The sequence below is a fragment of the Nicotiana tabacum genome, chromosome 9 (assembly GCF_000715075.1).
Source record: "Nicotiana tabacum cultivar K326 chromosome 9, ASM71507v2, whole genome shotgun sequence".
Lineage (NCBI taxonomy): Eukaryota > Viridiplantae > Streptophyta > Magnoliopsida > Solanales > Solanaceae > Nicotiana > Nicotiana tabacum.
Window position 1 is genome coordinate 117,005,313 of NC_134088.1, and position 27,482 is coordinate 117,032,794.

The 27,482-nt window shown below is 33.8% G+C and overlaps 2 protein-coding genes across 2 annotated transcripts; one reads left to right on the forward strand and one right to left on the reverse strand.

Annotated features, from left to right (window-relative positions):
• The first annotated feature begins 8,251 nt into the window (after positions 1 to 8,251).
• Positions 8,252 to 10,102, forward strand: LOC107832136 (uncharacterized). Its single transcript, XM_016659942.2, has 2 exons — positions 8,252 to 8,629; positions 8,828 to 10,102. Exons 1-2 carry the CDS (start codon positions 8,579 to 8,581, stop codon positions 9,593 to 9,595), a joined length of 819 nt encoding a protein of 272 aa, XP_016515428.2. The 5' UTR covers positions 8,252 to 8,578; the 3' UTR covers positions 9,596 to 10,102.
• A 10,183-nt stretch (positions 10,103 to 20,285) lies between these two features.
• Positions 20,286 to 26,715, reverse strand: LOC107811310 (U-box domain-containing protein 13-like). The gene is made up of 4 exons (XM_016636210.2): positions 26,214 to 26,715; positions 23,341 to 23,457; positions 22,464 to 22,913; positions 20,286 to 21,829 (listed from the first exon to the last, which is right to left on the reverse strand). Exons 1-4 carry the CDS (start codon positions 26,484 to 26,486, stop codon positions 20,678 to 20,680), a joined length of 1,992 nt encoding a protein of 663 aa, XP_016491696.1. The 5' UTR covers positions 26,487 to 26,715; the 3' UTR covers positions 20,286 to 20,677.
• Positions 26,716 to 27,482: the final 767 nt, after the last annotated feature.

The following is a 27,482-nucleotide window of genomic DNA, read 5'->3' on the forward strand; positions in this document are numbered from 1 at the left end:
AAGCGTACAATAACAACAACCCGTATAATTTCACTAGTGGGATCTGGGGAGGGTAGTGTGTACGCAGACCTTACCCCTACCCTGGGGTAGAGAGGCTGTTTCCGATAGACCCTCAGCTCCCTCCCTCCAAGAACTCCTCGCCTTGTTCTTGGGATGACTCGAACTCACAACCTCTTGATTGAAAGTGTAGGGTACTCACCACTAGATCAACCCACTCTCGTCAAAGGATTGTAAGAAGAGTGATAGTAATTAACTGTTTCTCTTAATGAAAGAATTTCAAGTACTTTAATCTATTGAATAATGTGAAATTCTTTGCAAAAACATATGCCTAATATTGCACTGAATTTATGTAATCAAAAGATATTGAATAAAACGTAAAAGAAAAAAGGAATATTATGTATATGTACTATGTAAGTACAGCGGCAAGAGGAAACCATTTTTGTGCAAATTCAACCTCTCTTTATAGGAAGAAATCTATAGGATATTAAAGTTCTTATGAATATTAAGAGAACATATGGAAAATTAAAGCATCACCAGAATATAAATTTTCTAGACAATTGTAGTTCGTTTTGTCTATTTCTAGACAATATTTTATTTTGAACATACATGGGAGTTGCTAAGACTCTATAAACGTGGTTGCTTCTAACATAGGAATTTCTAAGAGTAAAATTTGAGAAATAAAGGCGTTTGTATTGGAAATCCTTCCAGAAACTCTCATAAAAAAAACTTCACACTATTAAGAATCTTAGTAATTTTTTAATTATATACGTGCAGAGTTTGTTCATATACGCAACAATCTTTTCCACCTTCTTTTCCATAATTCCAACCAGAAAAGAAAGAGAGAGTGAGAAAGAAAAAACATAGCTAAAAAACCCCCACACGCAATGCGGCAATGGCATGAAAAAGCATGTCAAAAAACATAACCATACGAATTCGTGGCCACCAAAATATATTACGGTAGAATATTACTACTAGTAAAATTGGGAAAACATCATCTTAGAATAAACAAGAGGAATATTACTAGTAGAATTGAAATAAAAAATAATACTTTAGTACTAAATTAAATAAAGGAGGGATATGATAATAAAAAGGGAGCTAGGAGATGGGGTCAAACGTGGCAGCTAGGTCTAAGATATAAAATAAAATAGAGACCACAAGAATCTAATGAAAGTGAAAGATTGATAGAAGACTGCCTCTCTTGTCGTTAGCTTTAGAGGCTAATAAGGACCCTCTTTCCCATTTCTTTCATCGCTTTTTTTTTTCACAAGCTCATAGCAATGCATGCACCCCACAAACACCATTATTTCTACTCACTTTTTCCTTAACGCGTTTGCATGTCTTCCTAGTTTTCATGGATTAGGGTTTTCTATTTTTGTTGTGTTTTTCTCGCAAACTCTTGGACAATATTCACCTCATGAGCTGTGTAGTATCGGAGTCACATTTACCCGATCCATAACCGATGTCGAACTTCTATCTTGTATTATTCATACTCCATAGGTCGAGTCCTGAACATTAGTGTTGAGTTCTCACATCGATGGGTGATGAGTTATTTGGGCTCCTTATATGGTCTTGGACTATCACCTTATGAGCTAACTTTTGAGATTAATAGCCCTTTTTACCAAACTTTTAAAATGAGCTTATTTTGAAAAGTGTTTTTCTCAAAAGTATTTTTCAAAATAATATTATTTGTGTTTGGATAATCAATTTGAAAAGCACTTTTGAGCAGCAATTAGTATTTGGCCAAAACTTTTTAAAAGTATTTCTAAGTATAATTTCTCATAAATATTTTTCAAAAGAAGTACTTTTGGGGATAATCTATTTTTTTAACTTCTCAAAAATAGCTTCTATTTCTACTCAAAAGTATTTTTTTTCCTCCTAAAAATTAAACTCGGCCAAACACCTTAATTTTGGAAAAACAATACCTTTAGCCAGAAAAAACTTGGCCAAACAAGCTATAAGTTATGTCTAATGTCTATTTTCTTATCATAAACTTTCATTATTTTATTGTTTAGTTAAATTTATGTAAACTTACAGCTAATTTACTTACAATAATAGGTGACTCTCTATTGCAAGCAAGTTGACTTACAAGAATAGGTGATATCCGTATCAATATTTGACAGTGCGAATTCCGATTAGTTCGGCGAGCAAATTTCAATCGTGAATGGTTAGATGAAAATGAAAAAACTACAATAGGACACAAAGATTTACATATCCCTCTTATAGTCACATAACCATATATGTTAAGTACTCATGATTATTAAAAACTTAAATGGGTGGAGATGAACCTAGAAGCATGTGGAAAAAAGGCAAATGGTATTTGGAGGAATAGACAAATCATGATTTTCGTTTTGATGAAGTGTAGAATGGGGTTGTCTTTCCATTGACAAGGCCGCTACTTACATATCTGGAGTTCCGGATTGAACTAGGGAATAAAATTCAAGGGCAACTAAAGTCATTAGATAGGACTTCATCTATAAATAGAGAAGAGATTTTCTTTCTAGCGGAGCTCGAGGACTTCAAAGTAGGACAGAAATTAGAAATGGTTTTCTGGATAGAGTATTAGAGAGAATTTTCAATTTGGTCGAGGTGGGCCGAGTAATAAACCATGACACCTTGAGTTTTTTACTTTAACTTTATTATATTCTTTCCTATACGAACATAGAAAATTTTCTTCATTCACTTATTTGTAAAAGATAAAAAAAAAAAAATTATTCTGCATTTGGTGATTATAGTAATGTATGATCCATCTTAGTTTTGAAGCACACTACTCAAGCTCTATTCCGTACGATCGAGATCGAGTCAATACTAATTCGGTACTTTGAACTTGTTTAGCTTTTTATCTATTAATAAATATAATATATATTTAAGCTAGTGAAATCTTTGGATTTGCATCTTAGTAAAAACAAAAGATAGAAAATTATTAGATATGCAAACAAAATTCTATATTGACGGCTGCAAGATTGAGAGATTACATGTAAAGTGTAGTAATATATTAATAGTGTGAGATTTTTGCGAAAAAACATTACGAATGAAAGGATCCATTCCAGTAGAAGAGTAATTAAGCACAAAAAAGTGTAGCATTTTGTTTTTCCCAAGTGTCACATAAAGTCAATAGGAGAAAGAAGAGGAGGCATTTATGATACTTAAGCAAAAAATGAGTGACTTTTAGCTTGTGATGGTTATCTAGAGCTTTAACCTTTAATTCTATATTTAGAAATCTCAAATAGCTTCTTTTAACTTTTTTTGTTTTGCGTGCACAGTCCGTGTCTTTTTCCGGAAGGTTATTATGTAAAACATTGATTAAAATATGAATTCGTGCCTTAAAATTAATTTGAGTTGACTTCGGTTAACGTTTTGAGCAAATAGACCCGAATCAGTATTTTGACAGTCACAGTGAGTTCGTATCGTGATTTGGGACTTAGGCGTATACCCGAAATTGAATTCGGAGATCTCTAACTCGAGTTATCGCAATTTGTTGAAAATTTGAGGTTTAAAGATTTAAAGAATTTATAAATTTGACCGAAGTTTGACCTTATTGCTACCGGATTCGGATTTTAGTTCCGGGGCTTGGTATAAGTTCATTACTGTATTTATGACTTATTTGCAAGATTTGGCGCAAAACGGAGTTGATTTGACGTGATTCAGATGTCCGGATGTTAAAATGAAAGTTCTTAAGTTTTATTGAAAATTTCATTCATTTTAGTGTCTGATTCGTAGTTCTAGGTGTTATTTTGGTATTCTGATCGCGCGAGCGAGTTCATATAGTATTTTTGGACTTGTGTGCATATTTGGTTTGGATCCCCGAGGGCTCGGGTGAGTTTCGGATAGGCTACGTAAGTTTTGAAACTTAGAAATTCTCGTTTTCCTTAGCTTCTGCTGTCATATGGTGTTTTCTTCTTCGCGATCACGAAGATACTCCCGCGTTCGCGAAGAGTAAGCTGGGCTGGGGGTGGAATTTGCTCTCCACGAACGCGAAGTATAGGGGGGTTTTCCTTCGCGAACGCGGACATCACCTCACGAACGCGTAGTAATGAGGACCTGGGAGGGGGAAGCCAATGTTACTCTACACGAACGCGAGTATTGGCTCGCGAACGCGAAGGCCTGGGGGAGCAGCCTTCGCGAACGTGTGAGTAAACTTGCGAACGCGTAAGCCTTTTGGGTTGCTGTGGTTCGCGATCGCGGAAGGCCCTTCGCAAACGCTAAGAAGGCTTGACGCCGAGTCATTTAAGCATTTCAAAAACGGGATTTCACCCATTTTTCACAAACTTTCCATTAGAGCTCGGCCTAGAGGCGATTTTAAAGAGAAAACCCATCACCAATTCATAGGTTTGTATACTTTAACTCATTTTCTTCCATTTCTAACATCACCCATTAATTTTTAGCCTTAATCTTTGTTCTTCCATGGTAGAAAACCAGGGATTTGGGAAGAATTAGGATTTTTTGCAAATTCGGGATTTCGACCTCAATTTGGGGTCAAATTTCGAAACTAATAACATAATCGGGCTCGGGGTGAATGGGTAAATGGGTTTTGGTCCGAATCTCGGGTTTGACCAAGCGGCCACGGGGTTGACTTTTTTTTACTTTTTGGAAAAAGTATAAAAATCCAAACTTTATGTATTGCAATTGATTCTCTTAGCATTATTTGACGTTATTGAGTCCATTGTGGTTAGTTACGATTGGTTTGGAGGCGAATTCTAGAGAAAAGGCCCCGGTAGAGCTCTGAGTTGACTACGAAGTGAGGTAAGTGTTGGGTTTAACCTTGATTTGAGGGAATTAGGAATCCTTGAACTATGTGCTATGTGAAATTCACGTGTTGCGGCGTATATGCGAGGTGACGAGTGCTTATATGCCGCCGAATTACTCGTTTCCCTGATTTTTCGCATTTCATTAATTATTTCATTCCATGCCTTAACTGTTACGTGTTTTAAATGCTTCCCATGACTTTAATTGCTACTTGTCACTTATTATTCTCGTGTTAAAAATGTTAGATTTTTTCATGCATTCATGACTTACTGCTACTTGCCTTAAATGGCTTACTTGTACCCTTAGTTGTCATTTATTTGAATTGTCTTGTTGTTTAGTATTCAATGTAACGGATTCTTAATTTGAGATGAGATTCCCTTTCTGTTTCTGCTTTATATCCATTACTCGTAGAGGACTTTTGTGATTTAAGTTGTTAAATTAAATGCACTTATTGATTTATTCATACTGTACGGTGGGATCGGGTTGCGCGCTGCAACAGGTAAAATAAGGGTGGATTTATATGGTGAAATAAGGGTGAATTATGATATTGATTATGATTATATGGTGGGATCGGGTTACGCGTCGTAATATATATTTATTTATTATTGTTGATATTATTATGGTGGAATAATGAAGGATTGTGTTGTACTGTGGGATCGGGTTGCGCGCCGCAACAGTCTATGTGTTTCTGTTTCCTTATCGTGTTGTGTTGGCTTCGGTATTTTCATACGAGACTCTAAGGATTGGTATTTCTGTCATTTACTATTTTTTCTTCGGAGTTTGAGATACTTTCATGCATTAACTACTTTAATGTGTTCCCGCATTTTCTTTTCTGTCATTATTTTATACTGCGTACAGATTATTATAAGGGGCTGCCTTAGCCTCGTCACTACTTCGTCGAGGTTAAGCTCGACACTTACAGAATACATGTGGTTGGTAGTACTCATACTATACTCTGCACTTCTTGTGTAGATTTTGGTACTGGTCCTAGCTGTACGTGAGGCGCATTAGCTCAGATTATCACATTTGGAGACTCGAGGTAGATCTGGTGGCGTCCGCAAACCTTGAAGTTCCCTTCCTCTTTCCTCATTTACTGTTCATTTCATTCGAAATAACTGTATTTATTTCAAACTTTGCTTGTAGAACTTTTAATAGCTCGTACACTTGTGACTCCAGTTCTGGGGTTGTACTTAGATATTTTGGTTATTATGCCACTTCGTACTTCATTTCAGTTTAATTGGTTTTAATTATTTGAACTGTTTAAAAATTGGCTTAAGAATTTCTCTAACGTTGGCTTGCCTAGCGAGTGAAATGTTAGGCGTCATTACGGTCCCGAAGATGGGAATTCCGGGTCGTGACATAGCTATAATAAATTGTTTAGTTGCTTTCAAACTTCAGAAATAGTTAGGCAAAATTAAGGGATTTCTTTTTATTGCAAGAAATAGTTTATAACTTTTGTACATTAAAATAAATATTGAGTGACCATACAATGAAACTATTCCTATAATTATATGATATAAATAAATCTACATGAACTTTTTAACAATTTTAACCTATACGAATTTTGTACGAGATTATTTGTAAACGAAAGCACATATCCCTATTACGTCCGAACACATTGAAAATACATAATCATAAACCAAGTGATGTCCATTTGAAGTTGAGGAAATATTTGTGTCAATTGTGTGTTTCAAGCTTAAAATAAAGAGCATATTCCAGTCATACCCACAAGCCGAAAAGTTTATTATGGGTCTGAACATAAATGAACTGCATGATCTAAAGGGCACAAAGGACATTTTTCAAACAATAAAAATTGAAAGAAATCTTGTTTAAATTTTTAATTTTTTGATTAAATAAATACATCTTGTTAACAAGCAGTAATAATGACTACAACCGCCTGAAAATTTTGACTCTTTTTTGGATCTTCCTGATATCACTATATATGAGTCTTGTCAAATAGGGCAGGATGCAATGTTCTTTATGTATGTTTATATACTCCTAACATATTCCTTATAAAGTCAAATATAACCTTATATTATAATGTAGTGGGACGATTGTGATTACTTCACCCTTAATAATTTGATGAAGATTTCAAGCTTGATCAATTTTGAAAATGAAAAACTTTTTGGCAGGAAATACTTTATTGATCCTTAGTATGTTTACCTAATGCGAATTCAAATTACCGGATCAGTGGACTTTGGATACTGAATGATTATCCAAAGGAAAAAGAAATTTGTCTAACCTCATCTCATCCCAGGCTGTGTTATACTAAAGAATTAATGACAAATATTGTTGAAGTGTATTATCATTTCATTTAAAATCTTAATATTATTAGAGAGAATATTTTTTTTAATAACATAATTATATTTTTGACATGCTCCATCACGTGCATGCCTTATTATTTTTCATAAGTCACGTACCTGAAAATACTTTTGATAATGAATGCCGGTCATATTTGAATTCATGCCTGTTCCAATATCATGTTAAAGTGTGTTACATACCATCCCATCTTAAATATTAAGTTGTTAAATAGAGCAAACTTTTTAATTACTTAATTATATTTTTAACACAAATAAAACATAGATTAAATTAGTGCAGCCACATATGCATCACCTTTTGATCCAGGAAACAGCAGAAGAAAAAAACAATAATGATATTCTAGCTCAATATCATGGGAGAAATGATCTCTAGCTCCTCTCGTACTAATTAAAAGTTCAAGGTTCTCAATGAAATAAAGTTCACATAGTCGAGACACTTTAAAAAACACTTGCTACTAGAATATTCTATTAAATATTAAGAAATTCCAAATTGATGTTTGTGTTAGGAACGTCTCTCCACGTGTTAATTGAAACCAAATTGCATGCACATATATACATATCGAACGTTTAAAGTAAATTAAAGCTAGCCATAAACTTTAAAAGATCGAAAACAGACAAGAGCAAAAAGAGAGAAGAAGAAGATGATGATGGAGAAGAAGAAACTTAACAATAATAGTGTGCTTAGCTTTTACCAAGGTACCATAAAAAGTAATAGTACTATAGTAGTAAGGTAGTAATAGCCATTACTTAATTATCCCAACACAAGGCAAACACAAAGCTAAAAAGGGGGTCCAAAGAATATCACTCTCTTGATAATTGTATAAAGCTACTATGATATGTTCACTACCCCATTTAGAATTTCTATTACGCAAGAGGATCCCACCATAAGCAAATTGATAATGTGCACATTTTTTTTCTCTCTTCATTCATGCAAGTAAGGAGTCACAACAAATATACAAAGATTGTGGTGGAATGAGTAAATTATTCCTTCGTTCTTAAGCAGACGACTCGGGTTCGATCTCCGGATATAATCTTTTTTTGTTAGAGGGTGCTTTATCCTTAATATGAGATTTTTCAACACAAATTCAGATTTAATCAGGTCCCAATACTGATACGGAACCGTATATCAAAAACCAAAAAAATGAGGACTACTTTTCTCAAGCACTAATATGAATGTAGTTAGTCCAAGGGCATCAGCAAAGAAAGCTTAAATACGAAGGAACTTCGCCCACTCAAAATTACATTACAAAACCCTAAAAAGATAGTAATAGAAACAAAAAGAGAAAGGGAGAATGTGATGAGGGAAAAGTAAATTAAACTAAACAAAGTTCTCTTCAATTCCCCTCTCTATCTTTAATTCCTCCATTTTCTTTCTTCTTTTTCATCCTTTCTCTTTGTTGGGGGGTTCTGGTATTCCCTTCTTCTCTCTTTATTGTGATTCGCCACTCATATATTTCCAAAAAACCCATCAACCTTTATAAAAGATAAGGAGTAAAGAGATCAAAGAAAAAAAAATCATGATTTTCTCATCTTTTCCAGTCTATTTAGATCATCCTAATTTGCAACAGGTATGGCTTTAATCTTTAATCTTCAATTTCCCCTTTGATACAACTTCTTCATCCTTAAGAAAAGGCAGATTTAAAAAGAGTAATATTCATATTCCTTTTTTCTACTAGTCTTTTTGTTGAATATACCAAATATATATGCCTACTTGAGTTGTGAACAAGTTTCCTAACTTGCTTCTTTTCTTCTTGTTTTTTTCCCAGTTACAACAGCCAGATCATCAACAAGGAAACCCTGGCCTTGAAAATCCTCAGCTCCCACCACACCAGCTACCCGCTCAGGTGGGTGGCGGGCTGGGCTCGATCAGGCCCGGTTCCATGGTCGATCGAGCCCGGATGGCAAAAATTCCACTGCCAGAAGCTGGACTAAAGTGTCCTAGGTGTGATTCAACAAATACTAAGTTCTGTTACTTCAATAATTACAGTCTTACACAGCCACGCCACTTCTGTAAGAGTTGTCGTCGTTATTGGACCAGAGGAGGTGCCATGAGAAACGTGCCGGTCGGAGGCGGCTGCCGGAGGAATAAGAGAAGTAAAAGCAGTAACAACAACAATAATATTTCAAAATCAACCGGAGGACAAATGGGTAATTCTAATATTATTATTTCAACAAGTGCAAGTCCTTCAAGTTGTAGCATGGAAATTATTGGCCATCAATTTTCACAACCATCTACACAATTTACACCCCTTATGGCTGCTTTCCAAAACCTAAATAATTATGGAGAAGGATTTGGTACTGAAATGGGATTTCAGACCGGGAACAACAACAACAACAATAATTTATTGCCATCTTTGGCAGCTAACTTTGAGCATACAACAAATTTGTACCCTTTTCAAGTTCAAGGTGAAAGTACTATTGAAGCATCAAATGGGGTTTCTCAAGTTGCACCACCAGTGAAAATGGAGTCAAATTCTACCAAACAGTTTTTGGGTAGTTTGGAAAATAATCAATATTGGGGTTTTCTGGTCTAAATAACTCTTCTACGACCAGCCATCTTCTATAATCTCTTAAGATTAGTCCATATGTTAATTAACTTCATTAATCTTGAAGTTTCTCACTTTGTTCTCAAGCTAAAGTGGAAATGACTCAATGGAAATTAACTACTCAAAATGTTCAACCCTAATATTATAAGAAAGTGAAGGCTTTCTTAAAGCTGGCGCTTTCTATGTTGAGGATGCAGTGGAGATACATATTTATTCCTGGTAGGTTTTGTATTGATCTAAATTAAATGTGTATCTACTGTACTTAAGTTTGTTATCTTTGTTTTTAATCTCTAGTATGCTGTAATTTTTTTGGAGGTTCTTTTACAATGTGTGTGTTTTCTTTCTGATTATTACGCTATACGTATTGTATCCATTGGAATAGTTAATTAATTTGTAATATTAACTTATTTCCCAAATCCCAGCCCTAGCTGCTGCAAGTTCACTACTTATATGTTTAGCATTGGATTTATGATATAATTCTCGAGTTATGCTCACCGGCCTCTTTCATGCAAGATGATATCAGATTAATCTTATAAGAGGGATCCAAGCTTTAACTAGGTGATTTCTTCCTGTCTGTTTAAGTTTTAATGGACAGATCTAGTTATTCGGTATTTGTATCGGTGGAAGGTAACATATACCTGAAGATACCCGAACACCATGAATATTATAAAGAAAATGATGTGTTTCATATGATATTACAATGTTTGTTTTAATTAGACTAATTTGGAAGGTTAGCTCTCGGCAGAATTTATATTTGGAAATATTGTCGGTCAAAATAGAGAAAGCAATGAAGCTAAGCATTGATTACTTCATAAAAAGTAAGGTCAAAATAGTTGAATGCATTGCCACATGTGTAGGTGTGTTCGTGCGGGTATGAGTGTGTGAGATACTGAGATTCTCTGCAAATCTAGGCTATATATGGTAACTTTCTCTTGCATTAGTACTATTTTTCTGGAGTTTAATTTTTATGATCTAGCAGTATAAAAATATTTACTCGATCATGTTCTTTATTAAGATAATTTTAGCAGGTAAATCTTTCGTAAGCATTAATCGGTAGTCGGGTAAAAATGATAAGCTATCGCAAGATAAAAGCCACTAATAGTATAAGAAAAAGTTTTACATTGTGAATGCATATAATTCCAAATCTATTTATCCAAGAATTTTAATAAGTTCTAAGCACAAATAATGTACTATGTCATTTACTAAGTAAGTAAAGGTGAATCTCTTGGTGGGCATTAAATTGATATTGGTAAAATCGAAACCGTCACATATTAAAAGTTATTGATAGTACAAACGAACTTTTACATAGTGCATAACTTAAATTTTTTTACTAGATAGCTTAACTTTTATAGATTGACGGTGCAAAATATTTTTTCCCCAATCATATAATATAAAGGTAATTAAAGATAATCATCCATTAAAGTGAATTAGGAACCTCAAAATAAAAGAAATTAACTACTATAATATGTTAAAATACACATATATTATAAATAAAAAAATTATATCTTCCATATGACCATATATGTATGTTAAATGTGAGATCCTCTATTGAGATGCAGTGCTTGGCTACACATTATGGGAAAAGGATTACAAGATTGACAACCCCATCAATAAGATGAAAGTTCAAATAATCAATTAAAAGAGTAACTCGATACACAAAGCATCCCGTATTCATGCAAGGGTCACATTCCAAAAGGGTGTTATGTAGGTAGTCTACCCTAATGCAAGCATTAATGGCTGATTTTACTACCATTTTTCTAGAGTTTATTTTTAGGATCTAGCAGTATAAAAGATATTTATAGGATCAGAATCTTTATTAGGTAATTGAGCTGGTAAATCTTTCGTAAACATTAATTGATAAATTGATAAAAAAAAATGATAACTTATATTAACAAGATAAATTTAACTGATAGTATAAGAAAAAACTTTTTATTGACAATACATATCAGTCAAATCCATTTTTAAGAGTTGAAACTGATAGTGTAAAAAAATCTTTACACAACTAGGTTATATACTAGGTAGGTAAAGGTGAATTTCTTGATGAACGTTAAATTGATAAATAATTTGGTAAAACAGAAATTAACATGTAAACGAACTTTTACATAGTGCATAACTTAATGTTTCCCCCTCTAAATTGCTTAACTTCTATAGATTGATAATGTAAAATAGTTTTTACGCTATCATGTAATATAGATAATCAAAGAAATCATAAATTAAAAGTGAATTAGGAACCTGAAAAATAAGAAAAATTAACTACTATAACATATTAAAATATACTTATATTATAAAAAAATTATATTATCCATATGACCACATATGTATGTTAAATGTGAGATCCTCTATTGACATGCAGTGCTTGGCTATACATTGTGGGGAAAGAATTACAAGATGGAACCACATTTCCATCAATAAGATAGAAAACTGAGGTAGTCAATTAACTGAACTAAAATTTCTGTACTATTTTTTGGGAAAGGAAGAGACAATAGATAAGATAGTAGTCAAAGAAAGAAAACGCCAAAGTTCCACTAAAAACTATGCTAACTATTTAACTGCAGGCAACCATAAAAACACAATGAAATCCAATGAAAGAAAAGCAGGATTTCTCATCATATTCCGTTAAAAGACAGATAGAAGAGAATAACACTATATCATGATATGATGACACCACCCCTTTCCCCACAAACCAAAAAACCTACGTCAAACCTCTATCTCCCTATCTTTCTCGTTTTCATTTCCTCTTTTTGCATGAACATTTTGTAGCATTGGAGCCGGAATTTGAAGCTAATAAATTTTTAGAATTATAATTTTTTTAAGTTACTAGATTCTAAATCAATAATTTATATATTTTAAATAAATATTTTTAAACAAATATAAGTTTTGGACCGAAATTACCGGATTATGCAGGAATGCTAGCTTCGGCTCTACTTGGTAGTAATATTAAAGCCTATTCTAAAGGGATAATTTGGAGGCCAAAATCAGCTTCAACATCACAAAAAGAAGTGGTGGTCTAAAAGAGAAAAAGGAAGGACCAAAGAAGAGGATCTTTACTTTTTTGCAAGGACCAATGTTACATCTTGAGCAAATAAGAGTTCGATTAAAGTGATAGGAAACCTGCTGTATAAATGAGGTAAAAATCTAAAGCTGACACTGTTAACACAATAAAGCAAGCCCTATAGCTAGCTCCTTTAATTTAACCCCAAACACCCACTCCCCAAAATATTGAGTACCCAAAAAAAGAGAGAATAATAAAGAGAAAAAGAGAACGCTTCTAGACTTTTCTTGTCTGTTTATAAGAGACTTGAGCAGTGAATACAGTTAGCATTTGGAAACGGTAAATCAACTAAAGGTGGAGTTGTTACTATAGCTTGGTTTAATGTTGTAAGTACAAGCGGACAGTGGCGGAGGTCAGGATCTCCGCAAAGGGGTTCAAAAAGAAAAAAGTTAAAAAAGATTGTAGCTAGTGGGAACTTAACCTATGACCTTACAAAAATTTTGAACCCTTTAACCACTAAACTACACTTTTGGTTGTGTTAAGGGGATTCAAAACTTAATATATAAGATTTTGTCTTATATATACAATATAATTTTTCGACGAAGAGGTTCAGGTAAACCTCTTCCGTCCTGCAAGCGGATACGTGTGACTATAAGTTATATACTACGTTGTTAGAGCAGCAGGTAATTTTAGGCTTTGAGAGGCGTGACAAACACTTAGTTTAAGTTATATATAAGTTCCCCCACTACAAGTCTATTGTTGTTGGAATTGACAATAAACCTTACTTGTAGGGATATTCATAGTTTGGTTCGGATTGATTTTCCCCCAAAAGAAAATCAAACCAATTAAGTTAAATTTTCAAATATAGTAATTAAACCAAACTAATTGAGTCAATTTTTTATCAGTTAAATTTTTGTCGATTTTTTTGATATTTTATGAATTTTTTTCAAAATATGTTACATGAACGATTAAATACATATTCCACCGATTATATTCCAGCACAATACTACCAAACCAAGCACTTTTTAAGAAAAGTTATCAGATATCTTGATGAGAATAATTGAATTAAAAGGTGATGAAATATAATTTAATGATTTAATTAAAAACAAGTTATTTTTAACATAAAATATATTCTAGAACTTATAAAAATAAAGACAATAAATAAAACTAGATGGTGAAGGTAAATATCTAAATTATCATAAAGGGAAAGAACAAGATTACAAACCAATAGTACAAAAGATTAATATGTACCATAAAATTTTACAAAATTTACATAAAAATATGCATATATATGTGTAATTATAATTTTTAAATAAGTATTTATATAGTCGGTTTGGTTTGATTTTTTCAGTATTTTGCGTTTAAACCCAAAACTGAACCAGATTTTATGGGTTATTAAAATTAAAAATCAAAATCAAAGCAAAAAAAAAAAGATGCCGGTTCTTATTCTTCAATTTGAATTGATTTTCTGTTTGGTTAGTTTTTTAGATTTTTCATGAACATCCTACTTACAGGATACAACAAAGCCATCAAAATCTGCAGGCAGTAATTATTGAAAGAGGAGACAAATTGATAAAAACTTGTAATGCGAAAGGGAGGAAGTTAAGATTTTGAGTAGCACTTGTCAGACTTCAGACTATCGCCATGTATGTTCTTTTAAATGGTAGTAACTTTTCAGAAAACAAAGTTTGTTGATGAAAGTTTTTATTTATAAAAATTTAATTGTAATTATCATATGAGTGAGTAGTGACCTAATTATAGTAGTAAGTATTTTCTACAAGGTGAATGCACGAAATTTAAACTCAAAGATAATATGTGCATGTCTGTGTCCATGCACGAAAGAATATACCGCCCCACCTTCGTCCATGCACTCAAGGGGTGTTGACCGACACCCCTTGATCGAAAATTTACGCATGTTTAGCTCGGTAATGTTTTTTAAAATATGTATATATACTATATATTGACATCCCTTGACTTATTGGTGAATTTATTTCTTTATATTTTGATCCTTTAATGAAAATTTTGACTCCGTGTCAATAGATGCGTGAAACGTTTTGCTTCTCTCTCTCTCTCAAATAGAAAGGCTGGCAAAAGGCGCTTAATTTTCTTTTTTGGGGGGTTCTTTTGCATTGGACTTGAATTATACTATTCACGCCGACGGATTAAAATATAATAGCGCGCTTAAGAGAACTATATATGTCTTCAACTTTTGGTTAAATATACTTTTATTTATTTAACGGCAAAGGTCCAAATATACCCCTCTATTTTCGAAAATGATCTAAAAACACTCCTCGTTATACTATTGGGTTATTTATACCCCTGCGGTCATACTTTGGGTTCAAATATACCTCTCATTTAAACGGAAGGACACGTGTCATCGTCCTGTTGGCTAATTCTAAATATCTCCTAATTAATTAAAAATACCCATTACCCGTACCCGAAAAGCAAAGCAATCTTTTTTGTAAAAACTGATTTTTTTTACTAAAAACTGAAAAAAACGAAAATATTTTTTTCCCAGTTTTTACAAAAAATCTACTTTAAAAAAAACTGAAAAATATTTTCTAAAACAATGTTTTTGTAAAAACTAGAAAAAAAAACTGAAAAATAATTTTCTAAAGCAATTAAAAACTGAAAAAAACTGATATTTTTTAACTAAAAACTGAAAAAAAAAAAGAAAATATATATTTTTTCAGTTTTTACATAAATATTGCTTTAGAAAATTACTTTTCAGTTTTTGTTTTTTAATTTTTACAAAAAGAATTGCTTTATAAATTATTTTTCATTTTTTTAAAAGCAATATTTTTCTAAAAGCTGAAAAAAAATATTTTTGATTTTTTCAATTTTTAGTTAAAAAAAAAAGTTTTTTCCCGATTTTAATTGCTTTAGAATTTTTTTTTCAGTTTTTACAAAAATATTGTTTTAGAAATTATTTTTCAGTTTTTTTTAAAGCAGTTTTTTTGTAAAAATTGAAAAAAAAAATATTTTCGTTTTTTCAGTTTTTAGTAAAAACATTCCAGTTTTTACAAAAAAAAAAAATTACTTTAGAAAATTACTTTTCGGGTATGGGTAATGGGTATTTTTAGTTAATTAGGAAATATTTAGAATTAGCCAACAAGATGATGGCACGTGTCCCTCCGTTTAAATGAGGGGTATATTTGAACCCAAAGTATAACTGCAGGGGTATAGATAACCCAATAGTATAACGAGGGGTATTCGTAGACCATTTTCGAAAGTAGAGGGGTATATTTGGACCTTTGCCGTTTATTTAATTAGGTCTTCTACTATCCCGTCCCAAAATACCCTATATACGTGCCTATCATTCAACTAATATTACCCTCCAGGCGAACCAACTTGTTCTATATACTTAGCATTTATTCAAAACGCAGCCGAAATAAATGTAAGTTCCAACATTTTGATAATAAAATGCGAATGATTAATGATCTAAGTTATTTCATAAATATTTATAAATAATAACAACCAAAATGGAAGAACAACACTCTAGCCCAAATCCCACACTAGACCATGGAGCAACTAAGAGAATTACAAAAGAGATTACGAATGTGTTTGGTATGAAGGAAAATGTTTTCCTAAAAAATATTTTCATGGAAAATGAGTGATTTTATTACTTATTTTCCCTTGTTTGGTTGGTTGGTTTCCGAAAAATATTTTCTAGTATTTGGTTAGAGAGTAGATATTTTTTTAGGAAAATATTTTTTTATGTTACTCTCCTCACCCCCTTCCCCTAAGTCCCTATGTTTCCTTGCTCTCCCCCCAAATACCCAACATTTTCAGAACTCTAATTCCTCAACAATTTAATTATTTTTTTAAAATTAAAATGAAAAGAAAATACATTTTCTGTTAAATTGAAAAAAATACTTTATTTTAGTTGAAAAAGAAAGTATTATTTCTACAACATGAAAATAAAGTAATTATTTTATTGAAATAAAAAAAATACTTTTTCTACATCATGAAAAGAAAATACTCATTTTGTTGAAATGAAAAAAATATTTTTTCTATATCATGAAAAGAAAATACTTTTTTTTGTTGAAATGAAAGAAAATACTTTTTCTACGTCACGAAAAGAAAATACTCATTTTGTTGAAATGAAAAAAATATTTTTTCTATATCATGAAAAGAAAATACTTTTTTTGTTGAAATGAAAGAAAATACTTTTTCTACATCACGAAAAGAAAATACTCATTTTGTTGAAATGAGAGAAAATATTTTTTCTATATCATGAAAAGAAAGTACTTTTTTTGTTAAATTGAAAATAAAAATATTTTTATATCATGAAAAGAAAATACGCATTTGTTGAAATATTTTTTTTATCTATAACATGAAAAGAAAGTACTATTAATATATAATATTTTTATTTAGGGTGGGGATGGGTGGGGGTAGGGTGGGTAGGTGGGGTGTGGGGGTGGGTTGGTGGGGATGGGGAATATGTTGGGGAAGGTTGAAAAAGAGTTTTGAAAAATATTTTCCCTTCTCTTGATAGGGAAAATATTTTCCTCCAATTGGACAAAAATGAATTCATGAGAAAAATATTTTACAAAATATTTAAGCCAATCAAACATGAAAAAATAGAAAATATTTTCCAAAAAATATTTTTCTTCATACCAAACACACTATATATATATATATATATATATATATATATATATATATATATATATATATAATAAAGACCCTTTTGGCGGCCTCCACGAACAATATGGCCGCTCACCTCAATAACTAAATCAACTCTAGCAAACTCGTCATCTACTAGCTCTGTCTTCACCAATAGTATCTGCATAGACATGCAGGCAAGGAGTGAGTTATACGTAAATATAACCCAGTAAGATCCTCGACCCGCCACTCTGAATACCTCTGGAACAAGTGTTAGAAAATACAAACACACAACGAGCACAAAAATAATATGCACGATAATTATTTCACAATATAATTGTCCAAAACTACTCTATAAGGTCCAAGCAATTATTCAACCACAATATTATATATCTCAACACAATCTACACTAAGGATTTGTCATAAACGGTAGTGCAGGAAATTAACCAAGCACCCCAACAAGTCCACAGCAACATACATAATGCCCCAAATCTACCACGGCGGCATACACAATGCCCCAAATAAATTATGACAGCGAACAAATAATTTCTAACGTCATAGCACGAGGTTACGCCACATCACACCACACCACACCACAAATCACTTATCAAATAACTTCAGCTTTTTACAAATAATATATATTTGCAGTTGGTCAAAAACCACCGATTCTGCCAAGCGCACGCTCGTCCTAACACATTGACTGGGCAGATAAAATATACTTTCAAAACAGTTTTAGAAAATCAAGCATGAAAGTTTAAAGTCTCACTTACCTCGCTAACGACAATAGTTCCCCAACCTTGTGACTTCTAGAACACCAACCAAACCGCCTCCAAAGGCCTCAATCTGAATGATTAGCTCCTCCACTTCTCCCGATTAAACTACCCAATCAATTCGTTGCCAACCTCTTCTTGTCGCCGTCAATATTTATGTTATTTTTCACTCAGTGTTTTAAAAGAAGTTTTTGGGGCGAGCCCTGGGGCGAGGCGCACCAAAAATGCCCTGAGGCGATGGTGTGAGATAAAGTCTCAAGAGGTGTACGCCCAATAATTCAGGGCGTGCACTCGGGCGTTCGAGGCGTACGCCCTAGCATTTGAGGTGCATTTTTGTAGTGAGGCGTAATCCCTAGAGACTTTTCAAATTAAAACAAAATTTGTTGAATAAGTCATTCATATAATACCCAAATTCTCAAACGTCAGTGTGTAATTACTCAAAAGTTTTAAAAAGGAACTGAAATATATTAAATTTAAAAGTCAAGACTTTTTAATTGATTGTAGCCCTAATTTATGGTATTTTCCAATTCTTTATCGTGTGCGCTAGTCTGCTAATATCCCAAAAGCAACAAATATTCATTTTTTTACAAATACAAAGAGAACTTCATTCTTCTTCATAGCAGCAAGTTGAAAGTTCAAATTGTAGGTTAGTCATCATTTTTGTTCCTCCATGTAGAAAACTTTATTCTTTTCGACTCAAGCTATTTGTGCTGATAAGTAGCGTATAGTATATTATTTTGACTAGTTTTACACACACACACACACACACACACACACACACACACACACACACACACACATATATATATATATATATATATATATATATATATATATATATATATATATATATATATATATATATATATTTCACATATTTATAGTTTTCTTCAATTTTTATGTAATTTTACATGTTTATAAATATTTACTATCATTATATTATTTTATAAAATATTAAAAATTAAATACCTATGGAGCTTACGCCCGTGCCTCGGGACTTACGCCTCGCTGATGCATATGTAAAACGCCTCGCCTTACGCTCACGCATTTTAAAATATTATTTTCACTTTATTATTTTTTCTCTTAATCAACTAAGAAACCAATATTTTAAATCCCTAGGTCAAACGTGGCAGCAACCATATTAAGAGAATGGGCTTCGTGCTCCTTTTTCTTTGACCCAATAGTTATAGATAAAATGAATTCTCCAATTTCACAATTAATAAGTATACAAAAGAAATTCGGGTTATTACTTCTATACTCTCATGGATGCGGATCTGATTCTAATATCAAGGCCAGCAGCGTAAATGTTTTTATTAATTTTATTTTCTTGATGAAGATGGTGAGACTTAACTCCAGTACACATAGTCATTATCTGAGAATTATGGAATCAGGGGTGGATGCACGTTGCCCCTAGTGTGTTACATGACACTGCTTTGTCGGATTTTTTTTTACTAACTGTGTAAATATGTATGTTTATAATAAGTAAAATAAAAATATTGAGTATAAATATAAAAAAATCATGACATCACTTTTCATTATAATAATCTATTCATTTGTTCACTTTTTGAAATGAATACTCCAAAAATTCCGTGTACGCAACCGAATAGAAGGATAGGTACAGTTACAGGTATAGGAACAAAAAACCTTTCCTGCCAAGAACCATTTTTAATGTCTCAAACTCCTTAACTCTGTTATTGAGTTTTGAGTTTCCTAATCTTCTGAGTAATAAGAGTTGGGAGGACAGTGTATACCTGTCTGATAAGATGATGTATAAACTGTCTAGGACAGTTTTGTGCTGCAAACTACTAGTATAAACTTAACATTGATGTTCTTGCGGCTTACTTTCCTTGTAAATAGAAAAATACCCTACGTGTACATACATATGTTGTAGGAGGATTTCATGAGCACATAAGATCACAGAATGTATCATAATTTTTTTTTGGAAAGGTTAGGCTACGTATACCTCTCGGGCATGTATTTTGCTACTGGTTAATTCTAATACACATCGTAGGGGTCTAGCCTACCCCCCCCCCCCCCACAAATCTTCAAGGTGGCTTTAATTAAAAAAATGTGACTTTATTTGAACATTCAATCTGTAAGATTACATAGTTTTATTTCCTTGATTATGTCTTCAACAAAAACTCAGCAAAATAATCTCGTAAAATTGGGAGAAAGGGCTACTCTTCAGTCTTCACTAAGAAAGCACATGTACAGGAGGGGGGTAGCCTGGTTTTGAGCAGACTTAAACTGGCTCCAGTTTAGTAAGAATTTGAGTATTTGACTAGTAAAGGGAAGACAACAAACGGGGTTTTGTAATGGAAAGCATCTCCTTCTATAAAAACTGAGGAAGATAACACTTGTACAACAGTTATAATGATACATCAGACATTTTTGCATGTCAAGTTTTTCCTTGTGTGTTTTTTCAGGTCTTACTCTCTTTCCATGGCTTATTCTCATGGGAGTATAAGCCTCAAACCCAAGAAAAACAAATAAATAACTTAATGAATGGGACTGGTGATCTTCCACCTTTCCCTCACCCCACACTTTTCTTTCTCTAAGCCATGCTAAATGTCATCAAATGCTTAGTAAAAGAACCAAGAAAGAAAAGCCAAACAAACTTGGAAAAAAAAAAACAATAAGCATTCAACTGTCATATAGCCGACCTCAACTTGTTTGGGATTGTGGCGTAGTTGTAAGCAGTCAACTGTCAACGGCATTAGTCGATATGGGTGGCGACCGTGACAGCTGGTGATGAATTTGAGACTCGGCTTGCACCTGGGGCTGCTTTTGCTGCTCAGCATATCTGTTCAGTCTTTCAAGCAATTGGGTTGCCTTCCTTTTACCCCTTTCTGTGCCATTTTGTACTAAATCCATCAAAGGACCCATCAAACCTAGTTGCTGCGCTTCGACTAGATGATGTTGGTCCCCGGAGCAGAGGTGTACTAGAACTGCAGCTGCATTTTCTTTGTTTCTTGGAGACCCATTTGAGATCACATCCACCAAAACAGGAACTGCCTCTGCAGCTCCGATAGCTGCCTTCCCTTCTGGGTGGCTCGACAAGATTGCTAAAATAGCAAGTGCTTCATCAACCATGCCACCTTGAGGTTCCGTGAGCAGCCGCATAAGGGTAGGTACAACACCAGCCCTTATTGCCTTGCCCTTGTTCCCTTGATAAATGCATAGATTGAAAAGCGCTGTAGCGGCGTCTTTCTTTCCCCTTTGGGTACCTTCACTTAATAATGCCACGAGCGGAGGAATTGCTCCAGAAGAACCAATGGTGACCTTATTTTCATCTATAACTGAAAGGCTGAACAGGGTGGCTGCTGCATTTTCACGAGCTTCCATGCTCCCTTTCTTGAGCACATGCACAATACCAGGCACTGCTCCGGAGGTTACGATGTTTCCTTTATTATGCTCACATATGGAAAGGTTAAGAAGTGCTGTAACAGCATGCTCTTGGGTCCGAGAATCAGGTGTGGAGAGAAGATGGACCAGCAGAGGAATGGCACCCGCTTCAGCTATTGCAACACGATTATCAGCATTACGCTTAGCAAGAAGGCGGATTTCACCTGCAGCAGCGCGCTCCTCTTCAGGGCTGCCAGATTTGAGCTTTCTCAGGAGATTTTCAATCTTCGAGCGCTCAGCAGGGGTGCATGCGGATGCTGATTTAGTGGGTCGAGAACTACCTGGTCTTTTGGGTGGTTCAATCCCATTTGCTTCACACCACTGTGCTATAAGACTACGCAGCACGTAGTTGGGTGTCAGAGCTTTGCTTGTGAGGGCTTGTTGGGTCTTGGGACAAGTGCCATGCCCATCTTCCAGCCACTTCTCAATACAAGAACGTTCATAGGTCTGCAGTGAAGTAAGATATTAACCTGTTATAAAATGATAATATGGAAATGATAACACCATCTTTAAACGAAGTATGTCTAGAGGAAATGACATCTTCCAAGAGCAAGCAACCAATAAGCCACAAGGTATGAATATCTACTACACATCATTGCGTATATAGAAAATTAGCATGGACTGAAACAAAAGTCGTTTGAGATCTTTGGCGAAATGTCTTGTTTCCATTTTGATGATAGTCTGTGTATAAAGCATATTTATGAATCATCTGACTAACTGTAACTTGTTCCTCATGGTGATCTAAACAATTTTGAAGCACTTCACTAGAAAAAAGCTATGAACTCTAGTCAGTCTAGTTGACGTGATAGTCTTCAAAAATATTTCTGAGAATGTGCATTTCAAATACTGGGGTGTAATAGAAATGAAAGATTAGAAATGCAGCAACCTTGGATGAAATTATAGGTCTGACCGACAACTAATAAATACACACAACCACCAGAGCAAGATATTAGTTATGTATCCTCATAAACTAAGTCGCAATGGAAGGAAAGAATCTGGTTTTCCTGTAATGAAAGAGTAATAAAAGATAGTTTCAACTGATCTTTTACGTCAATATGCTAAAAGAACTCAGTATCTATACCTGTCCAGTTGAGACAATAACGGGATCTCTCATCAACTCCAGGGATATAGGGCAACGAAAATCATCTGGTATAACTGGGGCCTTCTGGCTCCCGTCTTCAGATGCTTGTCCACTAAACGTTGAAGACTTTTCCCTTGCAGAAGAATCAATGTTTGGGTTCTCAGTCTGTACGAAGTCCTTAATTTTCTTCAGTAGCATTGACATCTTCTCTATTCTCTCCTCGGGATCCCCATCTGTGGCAATGACCATTTCATGCAAAGCTAGTGATTCTTGTTTAAGGTCATCTAATTCAGTCAGCTGTAGCTTATCGACTAACCGCCTTAGGACAGCGTGATCTACCACTGCATCATTACAATTGCTATAAAGAGAAAACAAATCTTCATGCAGTTCAACATCAGGTGTTTCAATCCTTCCCTTGGCTCTTCGAAACTGAGAAAGGACAAGTTCAACCTGGAAGCAGAAGAAGTTACAGATGGCAAAGAACTGAAACATGTTTCCGACCGTAGGCCATCTGACCCATCAAGCTATATTGCTAACAAAGATGAATGCAGTACTTGAACCACTTTAATTTCTGATGGACTAAAATATGTAGCGAACCCATTCACTTGTCTAGTTCTTATGGACAAATGTTCTTGAGTACTTCAGAGAAAATTAATAAATTTATTATGCCAAATTAACACATGCTTGACGCATCCTTTGACAGTGAAAAATAATTTGTTGTTAAGAATAATTATTCATAACATAAGATCTTGTAATCGTGAAATTTTAAAAACTAGTGACAGAATTAGGGAAGAGAATGAGATCCAGTATTTATGCTGCTTCTTCCAAAACAATCTCCCCCCTGGAATGGAAGGGTTAATAAGAAAATGATGTGCACCTGTTCTTTAACTTCGTCGGATATGTCAAGCTTTTCATAATAAATTCCACTTAAAGCTTGTTCAAGCTGAGATGTCACCTCTTGAAATTTATTCATGATCTGCTCTCTTTCTAGCACCTGCAAATAGACACCAATTCTTGAGTGACTTACTTAAATTCTGTAGGACAGATTAGGAGTCATGGATCAAAGAATCGCACTGCCACTCTACAAGGATTAAACATAATTGTTGCTCCTACTTGCAAGGAATGCCAGCTTTAATTTAGAATAAGTTTATGAGAATCATTTGGCAATGCAAAATGTGAATCTGCAGATGAAAGTATACTTGGGGTACCTGCCAGGCGTTCAGACATCTCTCGGTATCCTAAAGAACAAGTCAGTTTATCGTGTCTGGATATCAGGCCAACCAAGCAGTTAATGTACGCGAGGCACCAAATTCCTAGTAAGAGCTATCAGCTAACAGGAGGTAGGTACGCTTACTTGTTCTAGAACTTTCATATTTTCACCAATGTACTCAGCAGAATGTGATGTTCTTCATAATCTAATTAATCTTCTCAAGTAATTGTTGAGGCATAATCAAATAGATTTAAGTGCATAATTATAGACAATGGACATACAAAATGCCCTTTTGATGTTTTCAAAAGAGCGTGCACCAATGCCCTTGGGGGGAACAGGGTAAAGAAGCAAAGATGTGATGACCTCAGACAACCAACATTACATTGTGTATTGATGCTAGAACAGGTTGTAAAATATTTTTAGAATTTTTTGACCAGATATACCACAAGCTTTGCAATTAGTTCAGTGGCAATGTATTATACTAAAAAATCGTGAAACATTTTGTGCTCCTTGCTGGCAACCCCCTTCACTTGTTGGAGTAGAACATCCATATAAAGATACTACATTTACAGCAGCGAGTGATTCTAAAATCCTGCCAAAGGTCTTCATAAAATTTGTTCAGTTATAGGAGAAAATAATGACAGCCAATTTTGAAGCTAGAAATCACTAACTGGGTTAAACTTATCTACGCACATTGTTTGTGCCAATTCAAAAATACGCGACATGTATGTTTTACACACTTTATCATTTAACCTGTTATTAATTAATATGTATTCTCACCTTAATTTACCACTTAACCATAAATTAATATGAGATGGTATAAACACCAGGTGTAGGTAACTCTTTTCCTAAAGTAACCCAATAGCTAGTGTCACATGATTAGAAATTTAACACAAATAACATCAGTCTAGAGCCTAATCTCTGATCTCTGTTTCTTCTTCCATCTTTTTATGATAGGTATGGGTTTATCTTCCACCCTTTTTCAATTGCTATTTCTTAACGTTTGTTGCCAGCTGCTCACTTTTAGGACAGCAGGGAGAACGAATCACGTAAGACCAATCAAGATATTCTGTCATGGAAGAACCCCCATGGTTTTGGTTTAATGATAAAGAGCGCAACACATGATGTGTGGATTAGGCGCATTTCACGAGTTTGAACTCTACCACAGACAAAAGCTTGGGATTTAAGTGGAGAAGAGTAGAGGTGAATATACTGTTGACTTAAAGATGACAACCTTGTTGGTTTCCTTCAGAAAATAAGTAAACAAAAGAAGCTTGTGTGGCTGAAGAAGTCCATAGACAAAGATATAGGAATTTTGTCAGAAGAACAGGAGCATCCTAAGAGGCCAGGAAGAACAAGTAGTGGAATTTCTCCAAGAAATCTTGAGTCATTTGTTACAGATAACGGAACTCCTTTCCGTAGTGTTCGATTAACGTATCAAGTCATAAAAGCATCCTCGGCAGGAATTAATATCCTTGTTACCAAATTAAATCAGGTTTTGGAGAATAAAAGGAGATTTCAACTCTAACGTTTGAAATTGGACCATCACATCTGGAAATCAAACTTTGCAAGAGGTTCCAATCTTAACTCTAACCACTACACATTGAGGTAGTTATGCTTGAATACATTATTTATTACCAGCAATCCAGGACCAGAGTCCATATCAGGGATTATCAAAATTCATTTGGCTCATGGATTATGTGGATCAAAAAGTTTATCCAGCATTAAAGCCATGCGAAACAATATCAGACTCCATAAGTGAGCTACATCTACTATTAGAATCTTCAACCGCCTCGCCAACAAATTTGGCAGCGCCGCAATATTCATTTACTGCATATTCCCATGTAAGAAGAGAGTTTCACAAGGGTTTAAAAGAGAGTGAAATATATAAGTCATACATAAAACCAAAGCCAGCCCCATTCCCACACAGAGGGTGAATCAGTTTAGGGCCGACCTACGCGAGACTAACTTAAAGAACAAATCTCTACCATAATCTCGAAAATCTTAGCTTACTAGCAGCCAAATTACACTGTACAATAGCGCAAAAATAAACTTTTTGGCAACATATAAACGGTTGAATAATGCATTCAAAAATTGCTTTAGGTAATCGGTTAAATCTCAGGTGTGACAATCTAGTTCTTTTTTTTAATCCACTTGTATAAATTCCCGGCTCTCTCACTTGCAGCAACAACAACCATGATAAGATAAAATGCAAATCTTTCACCTTTAAGGTGTACTCACTTTTTCTTTATAGCTAATTTGCAACTTCCTATCACTGATCTAACGATTTGTAATCAGAGCAATTTCAAAGAACAAATTTCTGAAGAAAAAAAAATCCAATCTTCTCTAGATGATTTCATAAGCTCCTTCAACTGAGAAACACAAACAATCTGAATTTACTAGGATTAATCTTTTTATTTATTTGCTCCAATCATTTCAGAAAGTATATTAATTCCAGGAAAAAAGTCTAAAAAAAATCAGCTAAACGAGCTAGTAATTAAACGCGAATACAAAAAAAAAAAAAAAAAAAACATACGCACCAGATAAATTTTGCTACCTTCGCTACCGAATTTGAGGACAACTTTAGCAGATTGAAGAGCTAATTTCAAAGAAACCAAAGCTTTTAACGAGTCAACAGGGAGTGGCTCTTTGCAATCACGAATCTCTTCGAACATAGGAGTCAACAACTTAAGCCTCCTAGCTAAATTACAATACTGCTTTTTCACTGAATTTCTGAACTCATTAATGCTCGATATTTCATTCACTGTTTCAATCAGCTTCTGAACTATTTCTCCTTTATCTTCTTCTCCCATTGCTTTTCAAAGATCCAAAAATTACCTCCAAAAAAAAATCCTAAGAATGTTTGAAGAATCGAATCAATATATGAGCCTTTGCTGCTAAAGTTGACAGGTCATGGTCGTCGTCGACTTGGTCGACTCCATTAGAGAGAAAGAAATGGCGTTTTTTTAGAGAAAAATGACACTATAGAGAGAGAGAAGGTGTATTTGGATTTTATTTTATTTTAACTAACATTTTCTTGGTAAAAACTTACACACATCTGATATTTATATTAAAAAAGATACTTATAAATTAATCATGATTTAGTTTAAATTAAAAGCGTAAGAATTCCAATAATATTTAACTTTTAATGAATAAAATGAGCCACCAAGTCATACTGTCTGGCAGTAAATTAGCTTTAAAAAGTTACTATATTATAATTAAAATATGTATTAATTAACTATGATTTAGTGATAATAATATATTTGAAAATACGTGTTATACATTCATTACGTTGCTATAAATACAATTTGACGGGTAATTTTTTTAATCTTTTTATTATTATTATCCTGGACACTTAACCAAGCTTTTGAATCAAAAGTTTTGATCAATAATGTACTCTTCGCCTTATTTTTGCTCGTCAGTGAGATCATTTTGGATATGCCATCAGTAGATTATCTTAGCTAGCTTTTGGGCATATATTCCCACATTTATTCTGAAAAATCTGATTTGGATAAAGTTTGGATTGAAGATGAAAATGTGTTTGGACATCTGTTTTGGGTGAAGTTTGGTTTGAAAAAATATGAAACATGACTTATACCTATAATTTCTAAAAACTATCACAAATACCCAACAATACCATTATCAATAACATTCATTATATTATCGCAAACCATAGTCCTGAACATAAATAAATTTGATACAAAATTATCATTTTTATAATAAACTACATGATACACTATCAGATGACCGAGAAAACAAAGCAACAACGTTACAAAATAATAAATGGTGGACTCTTTTATAAAATATAA